The sequence below is a fragment of the Megascapheus bottae genome, chromosome 15 (genome assembly GCF_031878675.1).
Source record: "Megascapheus bottae isolate mThoBot1 chromosome 15, mThoBot2.hap1, whole genome shotgun sequence".
In the NCBI taxonomy this organism is placed as follows: Eukaryota; Metazoa; Chordata; class Mammalia; order Rodentia; family Geomyidae; genus Megascapheus; species Megascapheus bottae.
The window spans coordinates 12,121,253-12,140,636 of NC_143523.1; the positions used below are offsets into that span (position 1 = coordinate 12,121,253).

A 19,384-nucleotide genomic window follows, 5' to 3' on the forward strand; every position below is an offset into this window, starting at 1 on the left:
GATATGATGTGATGTGATGTGATGAGATGCAATGAAATGGGCATTGAGGTAGTTCAATTTTACCCCTCAGCTTATCTTATAAAACTTCAAAACAGCTATAAACATTTACATGTCGTCTGTTATTGTCTTTCACTTATAATCCCAGAATTGAGAAGGCCAGACAAATACCATCTTGCTTATCATGTCTGAAATATATATTATTTGGCCCTTTCTAACAAAGAAAAATAGGTAAAGCTTATAAATCCATATTATAGAATGGGAAAGAGTATACAAGAGAACATATTAGCTAACAATTTTTTAAGCCAATCATTTAAACAATCAGTAGAACGAATAACTACCAGAGGCATAACAAATACAAAGATTTGTTAGAGCCAAGAAAAATTCCATTATCTTAGTGCACATCTGAGATTCTCCTAGCAGAGGATCACAATAGCTCAGAAGCTATGTGCATATGGCCACACAGGACAAGGCTAATTGAAATGAACCCTTGGATAGGGAAATAAGAAATTATCTTTCTGATTGTTGTTCTTAATGTACTATGTGCAGTTATTTCTTTTCTCTTTTTTCAACCTTATGGTTTATCTCATATAGTTACTGTGTCTGACTTTGTTACCTACTATACTGTATATACATTTATTTGTTTATTTGAAATAGAGAAAGGAAGGGGAAAAACAAGATGATTGGAAAAACAAGATGTGGCGGTGGGGGAAGTGGGAGAAAAACATGAGAAGGGCATAATATTCAAGAAGTAATGTACCTACTACGTCAAGAATGTAATTGTAACTCCTCTATGTTACCCCAACAATAAAGTACAATTTTTTAAAAAAGAAAAACTCCATTATTATTAAAATAATATTTGGTGAATCATAGAAATGTAAGTTCAGGAAGTAGGCAAGACATATATCATAGAAAATCTTTGGACCATCTTAGGTTGGGGAGTGAGACAATCTGATCACAGTTTTTTGTTTTTTGGTTTTTGGGGGGTTTTTTTGCCAGTCCTGGGCTTGAGCTCAGGGCCTGAACCTTGTCCTTAGACTATTCTCAAGTCTAGACTTCTACCACTTGAGCCTCAGCACCACTTCTGACTTTCTTTTCTATGTATGTGGTACCAAGGAATGGAACCTGGGTCTCATGCATGCTAGGCAAGCACTCTACCACTAGGCCAAACTCCCCACCCCTCGATCACATTTTTTAAAGTGATAGAACAGAAAATAATCCATCAGGAACCAATACTGAATGTAGAAAAATTATTCAGGAGGTTTCTCAAAAATAGACCAACCAAAACGGATCATTTTTTAGACAAGTTAGACAAAATGGAAAGGAGGAAAAAAAATGCTTTTCAGATATATTTTGCAGTAAATAAAAAGGAACTATTAAATGTTCCTGAGGCTATCTTTTCTCCAATGTATATTATGGGCTCTTTCACCAAAGATCTGATAATAAATAACTGATGACATACTGAGTAATTTGAGGTCCATAAGAACCAATTAAATCAGATATTATTTGAGCCTTTTTGCCATGTGTGTCAGGAAAACTTGTAAAGTTTGAAAACTTGTAAGACCGTGTTCATGCATAACTGCTAATGTATTATATATCAATTAAGTTAACACCATATCACATTCAATTTTTTAAGCTACAGTGTAAAACTACATATTAAATTCTGATCTAATCTTTAAATTACAACATCTCCCTCTAACACTGTTACAAAAACCATTGTCTTTCAAGTTCTTAAGCTGTGAATAACAAGTAGCAACACTGCCATCTAGTGCTCTATTTTCTACATTTCTAAAGAAGAATATTGGTCCTCTATAACAAGAAATATGTTCTGTAAAATAAACTGCATATGTGGCTATTGAATAATGCTACATGAATATTCAAAGCAGCATGCCTGAAATAGTCAAAACTTAAAACTAATCCAATGGCTATCAAGTTCTGGACAAAAAAAGCAAAAGAATTATTTTACCATTCATTAACTTAAAAATCTAAAATTACTATCTTAGCAAAATAAAATACAAAGTGCTATGATCACATAAACTGATGCTAAAAATATATTACAAATAAAATGTTCACTGTCAAAAACTGATCAGCAAAATAGAGATAGAGCTTCTGCAAGTTGTGAGAAAACTACGTCATTCTTAAAGGAAAAAATTTAAATGCTTTCATTTTAAGATTAAGAAGACAAGAATGAACATTTCTATATTCATCATGTCTTTAACTCAGTATTAAGAGATACTAGCTTTTGCTGTTAGATGAGAAATAAAAAGCATCCAAATAGAAAAATAGCAATCCAATTGTCATTATTTTCACTAATATGGTCTACATAGAAATTCTGACAGAAATACACTGAAAAGATTCTAGAATTAAAATGGGAGAGTAGCGACACTATAGAATATGTCACTATCAAACAATTATAATTATAATTTTTAAATGGAAATGCAATTTTTATATGTAAGTGCCAGTCCTAGGGCTTGACCTCAGAGCCTGGGCACTGTCCATGAGCTTTTTTGCTCAAGACTATCACTCTACCACTTGAGCCACAGCTGCACTTCAGTTTTTTTGTGACTATAGAGGTAAGAGTTTTAAGGACTTTCCTGTCCAGGCTGGCTTCAAATTACAATCCTCAGATCTCAGTATTCTCTGTAGCTAGGATTACAAGGTGTGAGCCAAGTATTAAATATATCTGACAAGAAAAGTGAAGACATGTAAAATGAATAAAATATTACTAAGAAAGATAAATGAAACAATAATTTAAAAAAACAGAGCTGTATAATGTCCAAGAATCAAGGTTCAAAGATGTAAGTTCTTTGAGACATCAGCTTCCTCAATTCACTTGTAAATTCAGCACAACCCCAATTTCAGTCTTACAAAATGTTTTTGTGAAAACTAGCAGTCTAAAATTCACATGTAAATACAAAGGAAACAAACAACAACTGATGCTGGTGTAGAAAAAAGAATGTTTTTACAGTGTTGTTTGGAATGTAAATTAAGCAATAATATAACTATAAATAAAACTACCATACAATCCTTCTATACTTTTCATGGGCATATGTATCCAAAGAAATATAAATCAACATGCAAGAGAGCTATTTGTTCACCCATATTTATAATATCATTATAGCCAAAGTACAGAAACAGTGTTAATGTTCAACAACCAATAACTGGATAAAGAAAATGTAGTAGACATATGACTGTGTGTATATGACTATGTATGTATGTATATCTGTGTATATATGTATATATAATGGTGACATGTTCATCAATAAAGAATAAAATTAACTTGTGTGCAGAAAATGGATGGAAATGGAGACACAATCCATCACCATCATTGTGTTCATCAAGATAAGTCAAGCTTAATACATGTTTCACTTAGGAACCTAGACTAAATAAATAACAATAATATGACATGATTGCAAACAGGTAATGTTGTAAAAAAAAATCAGTGGGTGAGAAGGGGCAAAAGACAGGATGATGGAATATGGATATTATTAAAGCATAAATGTCTGAAAAAAAAGCATAGTGAAAATTGTTTAAAAGGTAGGGAGAGAAGGGAGAGTAAACCAGATGAGGTAAATATTCACAGGGTATTCACATTGAGAATACAGTTAAATCCTTTTGTATAAATTATTCTAATAAAAGATAAATGTCAAAATTCCAAAAATTAGTCATAATGAAAATGACATTAAAATTACAAGGGTATATTCAAATCCTATATTTTCCTCATATTCAGAAAAAGACTTATTTTTGTTTTACTACATAGAGTCTGAAATATGCACCAAATACAATTCTGAGAATACAAGAAACCTAACACCAATGTTTAGCAATATATATGATAACTTAATTATATGATTTAAGAAACAGAAATTATTAGATGGTAACATGAACTGTTATTATTCAACATTACCTTTTTCATCTGTAACGAACAATATGAATAATTATTTTTGAATGAAAATATATACTCACAATAACATGTTCCCCTAAGTGGGTTACCAACATAACGATTTTCAGAATCACATCTGTAAAAACACAAAAATTCATTTACTATTAATGTAATTCAAAGCCTGGTGGGTTTGTGATTGTTTGTTGATGTAACTGTCACATCATTTGGACTTTCCGTTGAGGAGGAGGAAAATACTAATGATTAGACCTTTGGCCTCACATTTGCTAGGCAGAAGGCCTACTACCTGAGATATGCCAACAGCCCATATTTCACACATTATTTCAAGGTAAGTTCTAGCTTTAACCCTGGGCTAGCATGGCTGTGACCTTCCTACTTGTGCTTTCCCAGGTCACTGGGAACGGCAGGTACAGGACCCTGTGTCTACTCATTGTACTTGCCCATAGGTCGGACAAGTGAAATTTACCAATGTACCCAGTCATTGGTTAAGGCAGAACCTTGGAAACATCTTTTGGCATGGGCTGGCCTCAAGCTACTATCTCCCAAGTTCTGCAACAAATTAAGTAGGATTACAAGCTGTAGCCAGAGCACCCAACACATTTTTCTTTATGCCAAGAAAATATTTAAACTGTACAATTACACCTTAAAATGTATTAACACAAACTAAAAAAGAATTCTCTATTGAATTTTCCTATACTTATGTCATAATAGTGTCATTTTTCATATACTATATATGTAATATGCACACTGTATGTGCACTTAAAAATAGCTTACAATATTATAATTTCAACTGGTATAATACTAACCTCAAAAGAGTAGAAATTACGTCTAGAGCACAAGTTCAGTCCATAAAATTTCTAAAATAAACAAACAAGCATTTATACTTACAATTGACATTGATCACCTTTTATTCCTTTGGTTGTACAGAAACATTTTCCTGTATGTAGATGACAAATATTTGCATGGCCACTACACGTACAAGCTATAAGGCAAACCAAAAAATATTATTATTGTATTATCTTAGTTCTTATGTTTTTTTCTCTTGTCACACATACCCATACTTAAAATTTATTGTAAGTTATTTTAATGAAAAGTAAGTGAATTTACCTATTTAAAATTTGTATAAAACTCTAAGTCTATTTAGGGCATCCAAGTATTTATCTAGTTCTTCTCTAAGTAGTTTTGCATAGATTTGATATATCTACTTAATTAAATGAGTTTCAAAAGTTTTGGAATGAAATAGTCTAGCTTCAAATGTATACCTACAATCCCTAACTATGTGATCTTCAGCAATTTACTTACTTGCTCTAAACTTAATTTCTTTGTCTACAAAGGGACAATAATAGAATTTAGTTTTCAAGATTTATGTGAAAATATTATTGGAAATTAAAATACTACATATCATTAAATGCTACTAATCTTACTACTACTAACAACAGTAAAATATAGCTATATATTTTTATAGCATCTGTGTATTTGCCAAAATATTGTTTAATCTTCTGACATAATACTTAATTTTATTATTTTCGAATACTAAATTGTACATGGATATCTCATTCTGATAGTCACCATGTAAGAATCATTATCTAATTTCTCTCACTCACCAATACAATCATTCATTGGATCTCTATATACAATTCCAAAGTTAGAATTTATTGTACACTGCAAGGAGTTACTCTACAGAGATAAGGCTAACCAATCACTATCCTTTCTAAAAACCTTTAATGCAAGAGCTATTGTGTGCTTGTACGTTCTACTGATAAATATGAAATATATGGTCTATAAGGCACATTTCAAAATAAGCTAATCACTCATGTATTGCCAGTGTTAAACATCATTGTCTTAAATTGTTTGCAACAACTCTACTACATATGCTAGTTAACAAATATAACCAGATAATCACATCAGTATTTCAACTGAGTCTCCAAAATAAAAGGGATCTTACATACCAAAAAGTGGAATTCAAGAGTAATTTGAAAGTTGCTTTGTTCTTAAAGAACAGAAATAGTTTAAGGTTCTCATTCTTGTTTTACTGAAGTTTTATTTGAGTCTTTCATACTCAAAAAGAGTAAGTGAGAAAAGTGTTAAGTAAGAATTGTCACAAGAAATTATTTCGGCACATATATCCAATCTCATAACGGAGTGGTTGGCCTTCCTTTGGCTCAAGCATAAAGAGAAGAACTACATATGAACTCTCTAGTCAGCTTAATATTAGTTCTCTTGGACCTATGCAGATGATTAGAGACTCTCAAATTTTATTATGAGTAGATATAGCTATTGAACTGATGTGGTAGACAAATAGAAACAGCTACTTTTAGGCAGTAACATCATTTTTGCTAAAAATAAAAGAGTATATTTTCTACAGAGGAATTGGAGTTGGTTAAAATTCTGACCGTTATGGTCTGGAAGCATAACATGGATAAAAACAAGTCGTAAGCACAGGAACAGAGAATGTGTTGTCTCATCTTTGAGATTTGTACAAGCTGCAAAAAAATGCCCCCAAAACCACCTGTTTATATCACAGTGTGACAAAGGCTCAGAACTTACTCATCTCCACAGAGGATGTTAGCCACAACTACAACATCTATACTTTTCACACAAGACTAAGCAATTTTCTCCATTCTTAAGAAAGGTCAAAATATCTAGAAAGGTAGCTCATCAGTAGAGCAAGCATGTACTTATCATGCAGATGGTGCTGGGCTGAACATCCAGAACCTTAAGTAAGTTACCAATCTATTGAAGGATGAAAATTCCAAGTTCAGAAAAAGAAAATATAAAAATTAGAGGAAGAGAGAAAATGTTGCTTCAAAGTAAATTTCAAACTTTGATTTTTATCAAAAAAAGCAATTCTTTTTATTTAACTATATCTTTGCAATGTAAATCCTTCATGATTCCTTATTTTAGCCAAGAATGAGTCCAGGAAGCTGTGACTCCAAGTAATAGGAGAGAGCAGCCAGGCCCGAGTTCAAGCCCTACACACCACCACCACCAACAACAACAAAAAAAATTTATAAGCATGAGTCTGGGATTCCATATATGGTAAAGAAAGCATTATTCTAGTGAACACATTAAAGGGACAATGAGAGAGGAAAGCTAGTATGTTTAATTATATACCATTAGTCCTGCTAGTGTACCCTATGAACTGCCTATTTGTCTGTATTTTAAGAGAAACAGGCCAAGTATAAGGTAAATAAAATAAGGTTTAAGTTAGGGAAATGGGAATGATCAAACTTAATGCGCACAAATTCATACATTGAAAGGCCTAACTCCCTTTGAAATGTGATCACAGCAAGTTCTCCATGAGTACATTCTCAAGGCTGGATGATTGTTCAGAGAGGCACAGATGTAGAAGTGAACCCAAGTCCCTTCTTCCCCATGGGATAACTACTGCAATGAATAGTGGTCATTGCAGAAGCCGCCTAGGTCTCCATGAGACACTAAACTTACTCAGCACCTCAGACAGTACCTCAAGCTGTCTCTCACCAACTTTTGAAGTTCATAGCTGTCTACAAGTTTGGCTTTCACTTCCCTAGGAGTTCCTGCTGTAACACAACTGAACTTCTATTGACTCTTGCTGTCTCTCTACACCAGCACCACTGAAAACTACTCCTAGTCTAGCATTCTCAATTAACCACAAACATTCATTCATTTCTATAAAAACATTGTTGAGGGAAATGTACAAATAAATTGGTATTTTGTGCTCATGGATATTAACAAGATGAATGAAAATCTGATGTACAGATTTAATCTAATTCCTACCTGGAACCTAGTTAAAAACTTCTTTATAAAAATGGACCAGCTGATTCTAAACTTTACATATAATCACAAGGAACTTCATACAGCCAAAACAATTTTTAAAATAAAACAAAGGTAGAAAATTCAGACATTCCAATTTCAAATAATCCTGCAAAGCCAAAATAATAAGCACATATAAAATAAGCATAAATACAAAATGCATTTCAGTGGAAATGAAAGCCCAAAATAAACAACTGTTATATGCTACAACAGCTAGATATACATATACAAATGAATGCAATTGAATCCATACTTCATATCTTGTACAAAAATGCATTAAAAATAGCAAAAGAGCTAAATGTAAGTTTCTATAAAAACCTTCTAAAATTTGGAAGTCTTACAGGCACCAAAACAACCCTGAAGAAAATTGGTCTTTAAATTTTAATATGATTAAAATAAACTAAATTTCTTGTGCAAAAAAAAACATGCAAATATTTTTGACATTAATTTTATACATTTTTTAGATGCAGCATATCAAATTTTAGAGACATTAAAAAGAAAAATTGGAATTTATCAATTAATTGAATAAACACTTTATTCAATACAATAGAAAGACAATAATAGGAAAATTTTTAGAAATTATCTCATTTTTATATAAACTATAAAGAATAATTCAATAACAAATAAATTACTCACTTAAAAATTCAAAAAGATTTGAATAAACATTATTCCAAAGAAAACATAAAAATAAATGACCGATAAACAGAAAAAGGCAGCTAATGTACAATTCATTAGGGAAATGAACATCAAAAGCTTAATTAGATACAATTTAACAACTACTATGAGACTGTAATAAAAGCAACTGGTTCTGTTTTCGTTTTTGTTTTTTTAAAGATTTTATTAACAATGATTTGTATGTCATATTTCAAATGTCAAGTTTAACAAGTATTCGAAAACAGGATCTCTATGCAATCAATGGCACATAAATTTAAAAACAAAATTAAAATTAAGTTCTAGCTACTCAGGTTGCTGAGATCTGATGATCAAGGTTCAAAGCCAGCCCTGGCATAAAATGACCTGAGACTCTTATCTCCAATTAACCTTAGAAAATGGGAAGTGGGGCTTGGCTCAAGGGTAGGGCGGTAGCCTGGAGCTGAAGAGCTAAGGGACAGCGCCCCAGGCTGAATTCAAGCCTCAAGGTCCAAAAATAAAACAAAACAAACAAACAAAAAAAAAACAATTAAAACTAAGCTGAGACTTTATAGGTCATAGATACATATCAATTTGTATAACGTTATGTCTATAGAGTATAGATTCCATCATAGATTTTTATGTCTATGTAGTTATACTTACATCTCTAAGATCATGTCTATGACCTTGAGTACCCGAAAATTAAGTCATTGCTCTTGTATTATTTGGATCTAATAGCAACATATCAAGGAGACCATATGCCTTTTGTTCCTTTGGTCTTGACTTATCTCTCTCAACATGATTGCTCTAGTTTCAACCACTTCCCAGTGAATGCAATCATTTTATCTTGTCTGGTGGCTATGTAGAATTCCACTGTATATATGTACCGCATTTTATATATATAATATATATAACCAGCAGCATTGCAGTAGGGTTAGACAACTGTGTTTTAAAGAATGTGAAAATCTGGAAACCATGTGAACTGCAAGTAGAAATATAAGTCAGTGCAGAAGCACTTAAAAGCATTTTGGCGCTCTGGAAAGCAAAACAAAGACCTTCCCTATGACCCAGCTACACCACCATTAGGCTTCTACCCTGAGCCATATGACCCAGTATAAGATAAAGACACCTGCACAGTCATGTTCATCACCGCACTCTTCATAACAGCCAAGAGATGGAAACAACCCAGATGCCCCACTACAGAAAAAAAAGATACTAAAAATGTGATACATATATACAATGGAACTCTACATAGCCCCCAGACAAGATAAAATAATGGCATTAGCTGGGAAGTAGATGGAACTAGAGCAAATCATGTTGAGTGAGATAAGCCAAGATCAAAGGAACAAAAGGTACATGGTTTCCCTGATATATGGTTATTAGATCTAAATAATACAAGAGCGATGATTCAATATTCAGGTACTCCAGATCATTGACATGAATTTGGAGACATAACTATATCTATATAGACATATAGGTGTAAGATAGAATGTATATTATAGACATATTAATCTATTTTATTATATAGATCGATATGTAGCTATGACATACAAACTCTCAGCTTAAATTTTAATTTTGTTCTTAAATTTATGTGCCAGTGATTGCATTGAGATTTTTCCTTGAATATTTGTTTGCAGAATATGATATCTGAAATATGATGTAAAAACTCAGTTTTAATAAAAAGTTTTAATAAAAATTATTTAAGTATTTTGGAAGAAGTGGCACTGTAGCTCAAGGGGTAGGGCAGTAATCTTGAGCTGAAGAGCTCAGGGATAATACCGAGGCTCAGAGTTCAAGTTCCACAAGTGAAAAAAAAAAAACAAGGCTTTTGACAATGAATCCAACCACTACAGACTTAATACATGTCCTAGAAGACTTAGTTTTAGATACATACTCATGAAAAATAAAATGCATTTCCATGATAAAAATCTGTAGATAAACAGCTGCAGTAGCATTTTTCAAAATGGCAAAACGTTGTAACAGTCTAAGTGTTAAGCAGATAAACACAATATGGTATAATGAAACTATTGAATATTATCAGACAATAAAAATGAATGAGCTTGGGCTGGGTGTTTTGCCTAGTGGTTGATGCTTGCCTAGCATGCATGAAGGCTCAGGTTCGATTCCTCAGTACCATAAATAGAGAAAAGCCGGAAGTGGTGCTGAGGCTCAAGTGGTAGAGCTCTAGCCTTGAGAAAGTCCAAGGACAGTGCTCAGGCCCTGAGCTCAAACCCAGGACTAGCCAAAAAAAGAAAAAAAATGAATGAGCTCTTGGTAGATGCTATAATATCAACTTTTAAAATATTTTTACTATACGCCAAAAGATATTTATCAAAGATCACATTTTCCATGACTTCACCTCTACATAATGTCCACAATAATAAAATCTAGAAACAGAAAGTAGAAAGTAAATTGGCAATTTCCCATATCTGTCATAGGCAGGTTTGGAAAGCAGAGGAATAGGGAAGTGATTGCTAATTGGGTATAGGCTTTTTTGAAAAGGAGATAAAAATGTTTTAAGATAAAACTTTGACTATGGTCTTCATAATATATGCAGTAGATCTAAAAAAAGGTTATTTAAACCCACAGTATTGATCAGAATATAAAGTACTATATAGATCAATAAGTTCCTTGCTATCTATTATTTCTCTGAAAACACATGATTGATATAAAGTAAATACATTCAAAAGCAAATTAAGTTTCATGACAGAAACAATTCTTAAATTTGGGGGTTTACTAGAAAAGATTTACATACAAATGTATGTTCTTTGTAAAAAATACTTCAATAAATACAAATAAATTCTTTTGTTTGAAGAATTATGCAAATACAAGATGAGCATTAAAAGACAAGGTGTAGAATTGTGAGAAATAAAGAAAATTAACCTCAACCAATAAAGGACCATTAAAATATATTGATAATATGTAACTTATTAGATAATGAATGTCATTACATCTTCTGAATTAATCTGCACAGCTTAAAATTATAGTGATTTATACTCAAAAGTACACTTTAGATGATATTACAAATATTTTAAAATCTGGATAAACATTTTTATCCTTTATTATGGAACTTGATGTTAAGCTTTCAGAGTTTCTTAAAAGAATTATCACTGTATAGTAGCTTTAATAATTTCTGAGACAAAAATGCATTTTATGTGAGCTCATTTCCACAGAATTCCCTTATGGCACTATACTTCAGAGCAAAATAGCACAAATGCATTTTAAATTCAATTGTTTTAAATTTATACTTCATGACAGTTTTTAAATTATTCTGTTGTTGTCAGCATTTGAGACTACATATTTATGCTGAATAAGCACCTAGGAAATCATCCTACAGTGGCCTTTTGTGCAAGAAATTTTATATGACGATGACTTTATGGCCTAAATATACTCTAGAGAAACATATTATGGTCATGTGATATTTCTGTCCCCTGTCCCAATATAAAATTGCAATGGCAACTCATAAGCAAAACTAAACAATAAAGATACAAATGTCATAAAACTTATACCAAGTTACATATAAAAATATACACTTTGCTGGGGCCTAGTGGTAGAGTGCTTGCCTAGCATGCACGAAGACCCGGGTTCAATTCCTAGGTACCACATACATAGCAAAAAAAAAAAAAAAAGCCGGAAATAGTGCTGTGGCTCAAGTGGTAGAAATCTAGCCTTGAGAAAGTCCAAGGACAGTGCTCAGGCCCTGAGCTTAAGCCCAGGACTGGCAAATACACACACACACACACACACACACACACATATATGCACACACATACATACATACTTGGGCTGGGAAGGTGGCTCAGTGCTAGAGTACTTGCCTCACAGGCATAAATCCCTGGGTTTGATTCCCCAGAATTACACAGACAGAGCCGGAAGGGGCACTATGGCTCAAGTGGTAGAGTGCTAGCATTGAGCATTTTTTTGCTATTGTAACTTAATATTGGGACAGGGGACAGTGCCTAGACCCTGAATTTAAGTCCCAGGACTGGCAAAAAAATAAAAAATAAAAACAAAAAACCTTTACAAACATGAAATAAGGTCACTCATGGTGGTTTCACATCTGTAATCCTTGCACTTGAGAGTGAAAGATGGGAGACTTGTGTATTCAAGGCCAGCCTGGGATACATGGTGAAACCCAAACTCAGAAAATAAAAGGAAAGGAACATGAAACCAATGGCAGTACTTGTCTCAAAGTCAAGCTGTGCCTATGTCCTCCCCATATTACATTACTAATGTCATACACATGTGATATTAGCCTCTGGGCCTTGGTAAACCATGCTAATTTAATTGTCTTTAAATTCTCCTCACATAATTATATTTGATGAATTAAAATAGATTTACCATCTATTATATTTCAAATACAGGAAGAATTTTGGGAAAGACAAACATGTAAAAAAATAACCACGATTTATAATTCTATTCTTGAGGACTCATTCACTGTGTCTTGTTGGAAGCCCTGAATTTCAGCTTAGTCCCCAACCTTTTAGGCACCAGAAATAATTCCATATGGGCAGGATAAAGGAAGATTCACCCACTATACTACTGTGAAAGGCTTTCCAGACTCAGTTCCACAGCAGACCCTCAAAACAGCTATGGAACTTGGTCTCTATTTGTTTCACAAGCAGTTAGACACAGTTCTGCTCAAACGCAGACCCACTAGGAGAGAGGTACATTTGAGTTCCTAGGACAGGCTCACCAACCCAGGTCCCACAGAAGATCCTAAAATGGCCTTGGATCTAGGATGCATGTTTCAGTGTTAAAACAGTTCAGTTAGTATCTGAAAGGATATGTGTCTCTGTGTGTGTGTGTGTGTGTGTGTGTGTGAGAGAGAGAGAGAGAGAGAGAGAGAGAGAGAGACGAGAGAGAGAGAGAGTTCCCACATAAAATGACCCATTTAACTTAGTCCTTTGTTAAATCTTAAAAAAAAGCTCAGTAAATGTACACCAGCCCCACTCAATTGTGATGAAGTACATCTGTCTGCCAATGAACCATCCAAGAGACATGCATATCAGTTCCTCCAGATGTAGATCCAGGGTCTGCAGCTATTGATCTCTGTGACTCATTTCTATATATTTTCTCACAAAAACTGAGCAGTAATGTCAGCCTAAAGACCACATATATCTAGCAGGAATCCAGAGGAAGTCCCATTCGTCTGCACACATGAAATCAAGCCTTCTTTCTGCAGAAAATAAACCAGATCCTTGTACATCACAACTTAAAAATGAATGCTCTGGAAAAGTCTGGTCCATCAAGGTACCAAAGTGTATCTGTGGGTCCAGGGACCATCATCTGTGAACCCAGTTTGGGCAAAGTCACATGATTAAGCTCCAAACATATCCCACTATAATATGGCTTGCCTCTTTGTTGCTGCCCCGGAGAGGAACTCAAAAAGGCTGTCTTAGAAGTTGGCCCTAATGCTCCTTGGACGGAAACCATCCTCCAAGGCCTTGCTCATCAACCATGTACTGCAGCCGATTGGATGACTCTGGCCAAAGCAGTTCTTCCAGGCCCACTTTTCATTAAGTGGTGTGCCCTTTATAAAGAAGAATGCCGGCAACAGGCGGAGAGGAACCAACACTCGCAACCTGCAATCCCCATTACTTTGGGGATGCTTGCAGGGACCTCTGATCAGTACTCAATGGGGATCCAGCAGGCCGCCATCCCCCCTCCCTATCAGGGTCAGATTAGAGCTTTGGGCCTAGTGGCCTGGAGAAAACTGGAGGAGGGTCCCTCTGGGTCTCCGATAGCAGGAATTAACCAAAGACCAGGAGAGGACCTGTCCACTTTTTTTGATAGAGTTGGGGGAGGGCTGGGTCATTCGACACTTACCATCTCGCTCGGCTCCCGGGGGACTACAGGCTGCCCTGTGTGTCCCTCCCCATTCCCGTGTTGCTGCCCCGGAGAGGAGCAACAGCTGGTGCCCCGTGTGAGGAGACTTTGCCGCCCGTGTGAGGGCTCCATGTGCTCGAGAAACTCACCGCCGACGAGCTAATCGGACTGCGGGTAAGTGTACTCCCATCAAATATGGGAAAGAGTCTAAGAATGACCCTTCCCTCGACTCTCTTAAGCTCTTCCTTAAAAGTCGAGGGTTAGAGATTTTAGCTACACAGACATGTAAAGTTTGGGATACTTTAGTTAAAATCGCCCCGTGGCTGCCAACTAGCAACTTGGTAGACTGGAATACTTGGGACAAAATTGAGCATCTAATCAGAAAAGCCCAGATTAATCAAGGGGAGATTCCTCCAGGAGGAGTTTATTCAGTCTTGTATGCTCTAAAGTCTAGTTTTTCTCCCATCAAACCCAGGCCATGAGGCCTCTGTAGTCTCACAGGAGGGTCTGGGCCTGTGCTGCCCAGGTAGTTTCCCAACCCCCACAGCGCCAGGGCTCCATCCACCCTCAGTAGTCTCACAGGAGGGTCTGGGCCTGTGCTGCCCAGGTAGTTTCCCAACCCCCACAGCGCCAGGGCTCCATCCACCCTCAGTAGTCTCACAGGAGGGTCTGGGCCTAGTCTGCCCTGTTAGTTTCCCAACCCCCACGGCGCCAGGGCTCCATCCACCCTCAGTAGTCTCACAGGAGGGTCTGGGCCTGCCAGGGCTCCATTCACCAGATAGGCTTCTGCATGGTGCTTCTGAGGCCCACAAGATATTGCAGCCTTTGAATGGAAGTGTGTCAGAAAGGCCGGAGAGCGTGACCCCAACAGACAGTGTCACTAGTGAGGCACCATTTGAACCTGGCCCGGAGTCCTGCCAGCTATTCCTGGTTAATATTGACCCAGGCGGTAACCGCCCTGCAACCGGGTATCCCTGGGAGCCTGGTGACCTTAAGGAACTCAAAAAGGCTGTCTTAGAAGTTGGCCCTAATGCTCCTTGGACGGAAACCATCCTCCAAGGCCTTGCTCATCAACCATGTACTGCAGCCGATTGGATGGCTCTAGCCAAAGCAGTTCTTCCAGGCCCACTTTTCATTAACTGGTGTGCCCTGTATAAAGAAGAATGCCGGCAACAGGCGGAGAGGAACCAACACTCGCAACCTGCAATCCCCATTACTTTGGGGATGCTTGCAGGGACCTCTGATCAGTACTCAACGGGGATCCAGCAGGCCACCATCCCCCCTCCCTATCAGGATCAGATTAGAGCTTTGGGCCTAGCAGCCTGGAGAAAACTGGAGGAGGGTCCCTCTGAGTCTCCTATAGCAGGAATTAACCAAAGACCAGGAGAGGACCTGTCTACTTTTGTTGATAGAGTTGAGAAAAGCATAAAAAGGAAGTCTTTAAGCCCTTGGAACTCCCCAGTATTTGTGATTAAAAAGCCTAATGGCAAGTGGAGACTACTCCAAGATTTGAGAAAAATAAATGAGAGGATGGAACTTTTTGGGACCCCCCCCCAAAGGGGGATGCCCTGGATACCTGCCATTCCTAATGACCAATATCTCATAGTCATAGACATCAAAGACTGTTTTTTCTCTATTCTTCTCCACCCGGAAGATATTGAGAAGTTTGCCTTCTCCCTTCCTTCATTAAATTATAAGGGCCCTGATTTGCGTTTTGAATGGACAGTTCTACCTCAAGGTATGGCCAATAGTCCTCCTATATGTCAGGACTATATGTCTAGAGTCTTATCCCCTCTTAACGAGGAGACAGGCTCACTTTTCTATGTATATATGGATGATATCATTATAAGAAGCCCAGACACTCAGCATTTATATTGTCTTTTTAATAAATGTCTCCAACTGTTAAAAGATAATGGCTTCCAAATTGCCCCAGAAAAAATCCAAAAGATACCCCCCTTTAAAATCCTGGGATCTGTCCTAACACTGGATGTTGTGTCTCCTCTAAAACCCCAATTAGCTATCCAAGATATTTATACCCTGCCCCAACTTCAAAAACTTCTTGGTAAAATTAATTGGATGAGACCATGGGTCCCCATAACCACTGTAACTCTTACACCTCTTTTTGATCTCTTAAAGGGTCTTGATCTGACCTCCATAGTAACATTGTCAGCTGATTATAAAGAGGTTCTAAATAAAATTCAATTAGCTATCAATGAAGCAGCCTTAAAGAGGTATGCAAAGGACCGAATGCCTAGACAAAGCCCTTTAATTGCAGCTGAGCCAGAATCAGGCCTCAGAGATGGAGGCTAGGCCCCAACACCTCTTTGTAACACCTGTAACAAAATTTAATTTGAAATAACTGAACTCAATTTAAACCTAATAGAGAATTATCATCCACAAAGAGGAACTGATTTCTCAAAGCATTCATCCAATTAGAACAATAAAATTTATCATACTAATTTTAAAAATTTGTTGCTAATGTAAACATTTAAATGTTCTATTTTACTATGTGAACAAAATAGTAAAACAAACATGACAGTGTACTTGGCAATAGACTCTTAGGTACAACACGAAAAGTTTAACCAATAAAAAAGGTAAGGGACCGAGAGTTTGGCCTAGTAGTAGATTGCTTGTCTAACATATCCAAAGATCCAAGTTTGATTCCTCCGTACCACATACACAGAAAAAGCCAAAAGTGATGCTGTGGCTCAAGTGGTAGAGTGCTAGCCTTGAGAAAGCCCAAGGACAGTGCTCAGGCCCTGAGTTCAAGCCCCAGAACTGGCCCAAAAAAAAGGTAAGTAAATTGAGTATCATCCAAACAGAAAGCTTTTCTGTTTTGGAAGATATTCTCAAGAAAGTTTTTAAAAGGCAACTATACAATGGGAGAAACTATTTGAAAATCATATATGATAAAGGCTTACTGTTCACAATATACAAATAATGCTTAAAATCCAACAGCAAAAATAAAACACAATTTACAAATTTGCACAAAAAATTTCTCTAAGAAAGCTACATAAATAACAATAATCACACAAAAAACTAAATAATACTTATAACACATATTTACAGAATTACAGTAGCCAAAACATAGAAAAAACTCAAATATCTAGCAACAGATAAATTAGATAAATGAATAGGTAGAATGCATACAAGGGAACATTACTTAACCTCAAAAAGAGTAGAATTTCTGATATATGTTACAACATGAGTAATTTTCAAATATATTATATTCAGAGAAATATGCAAGTCACCAAAAAAAATATCTAAACATACATATGTGAAATATATAAACATATTTGATAGATCTTTATATATACAAATATATATAAACTCATCCAACCATATGTACATATATTTCCTCATATGAGATAGTTAAAGCAATCAAGTTCACAGAAACATTAAGTAGATAGAAGGAGGGTTGCCAGAAGCTGGGATAGGGAAAGCCAAATGGGAGGCAACCGTTTATAGACATTGAGTTTTTAGTCTTATAAAAGAGGGTAATGATCTATATGCAACAAATGAGTGAACTCTACAGTTAAAATGTCTAAAATGATTAATTCTATGGGATTTTGTATTTAACATCATTTTAAAATATTTTTCATGAACAACGTATTGGAGACTACTTTCCAAGAAAATATATCAAACACACATTAAACAACATTCAACATCATTTAGTAATTACAGAAGTACAGGATAAAATGACAATGAAATACCACTTAATAGTGATGAAGATGGGTCAAACAAATTTTTTAAAGTGTTAATGAGGGTGTGAAGAAATTCTCATCTTCTGCATTGCTGGTGGAAATACAAAATGTCAAAATGTTGCAGCTACTGTGGAAAATAATTTGATAGCTTCTTAAAAACACAGACATAAGACAAGTGGTGGGAGAAACTCTCACCTGTAATCTTGGCTACTCAGGACACTGAAGTCTGAATATTTAGGTTAGAAACAGTCTCTGGCAAACAAATCAATGAGATTTGTATCTATAAATAACCAGCAGAAAGGCAGAAGTAGAAGTATGCCCAAGTGGTAGAGTACTAACTTTGAGTAAAAAAAAACTAAGCTTATAGCAAGGCCTTGAGTTCAGGCTCCAGTACTACCCCACCTCAAAACAAACAAATACACAAAACCATAAACTTTCCACATAGCATAACATATTGTTCATTCTCATTGAAGCTTTACTTGTTTTTACAGCTAAATCATAATCTTTTGTATGCATTATTTTTTAGAGGCTAGGTCTCCTTATGTAGCACTGACTGGTCTCAAACTTGGGATCCCTCTACCTTATCCTCCCAAGTGTTGGAATTCCAGTGTGTACTACTATACTCAGCAATTTCACTCCCAGTACACATACAAAAGAACCAACAAGGCGTGTTCAAATGAAGATCAGCATAGTATAGTCATGTTCCCAATAACACAATCCACAGCACACAGGACAGTGAGTTCAGAGAAATTCAAATTCAGGAACAGCATCAAATCTACTATTTCCTAAGCAATTTTATTAACTCAAAGGTTGAATCAGAACATCAATTCCCTATTATCTCAACTCTGAGTGTATATTATAGTTGCCAAGGAAAAGAACAATTGTCCAAAATTCATTCTACAACCGCAAGCCGGGTAAACATTTAATTTATTTAAGTAGTAGTCCAGATTTACACATTTTTAAAGACCAGTGTTAAAGGTTTTTTGTTCTTTTTTTGTTTGTTTGTTTGTTTGTTTGAATGCTATAAAAGTACCGTCCACTAAAGAAAGGAAATTCTAAAAGTTTTAAAGGGAAGGTCCAAGATACCCCTAAAGAAAATATATGAAGCCGGGCGCAGATGGCTCACGCCTGTAATCCTAACTACTCAAGAGGCTGAGATCAAAGGGTTGTGGTTCAAAGACAGCGCAGGCAGGAAAGTCCATGAGACATGAGCTTATCTCCAATTAACCACTAGAAAACCCAAAGTGGCACTGTGGCTCAAGGGGTAGAGCACTAGTCTTGAGGTGAAGCACCTAGGGGCAGCACCTAGGCCTAGAGTTCAAGTCCCACGACCAACAAAGAAAGAAAAAGCACAATGATAAAATTCCACTTTAAAGTATTTTTAAGAAAAACAAAACAGGACAGGAAGCATAGCCTGGCAGTAGACTGCTTGCAAGGCATGCACAAAACCCTGGGTTGGATTTCTTGGTTCCAAGCACACAGAAAAAGGCAGAAGTGGTGCTGCGTGTAAAGTGACCACGCGCTAGCCTTG

At 35.9% G+C, this 19,384-nt stretch overlaps 1 protein-coding gene across 4 annotated transcripts in view; it reads right to left on the reverse strand.

Moving 5' to 3' along the window:
* Nucleotides 1-19,384, reverse strand: part of Atrnl1 (attractin like 1) — a 468,762-nt gene that overhangs the window by 358,550 nt on the left and 90,828 nt on the right. For all 4 annotated transcript variants that reach the window (XR_016537794.1, XM_090345791.1, XM_090345795.1 and 1 more), the window contains exons 20-21: nucleotides 4,784-4,877; nucleotides 3,961-4,013 (exon numbers count right to left, since the gene is read on the reverse strand). Coding sequence is in view for 3 of the 4 variants with exons in the window: in XM_090345791.1 (XP_090201917.1) it covers nucleotides 3,961-4,013; nucleotides 4,784-4,877 (147 nt within the window). In the remaining variant the exon portion in view is untranslated. The remainder of the gene's footprint in view (nucleotides 1-3,960; nucleotides 4,014-4,783; nucleotides 4,878-19,384) is intronic.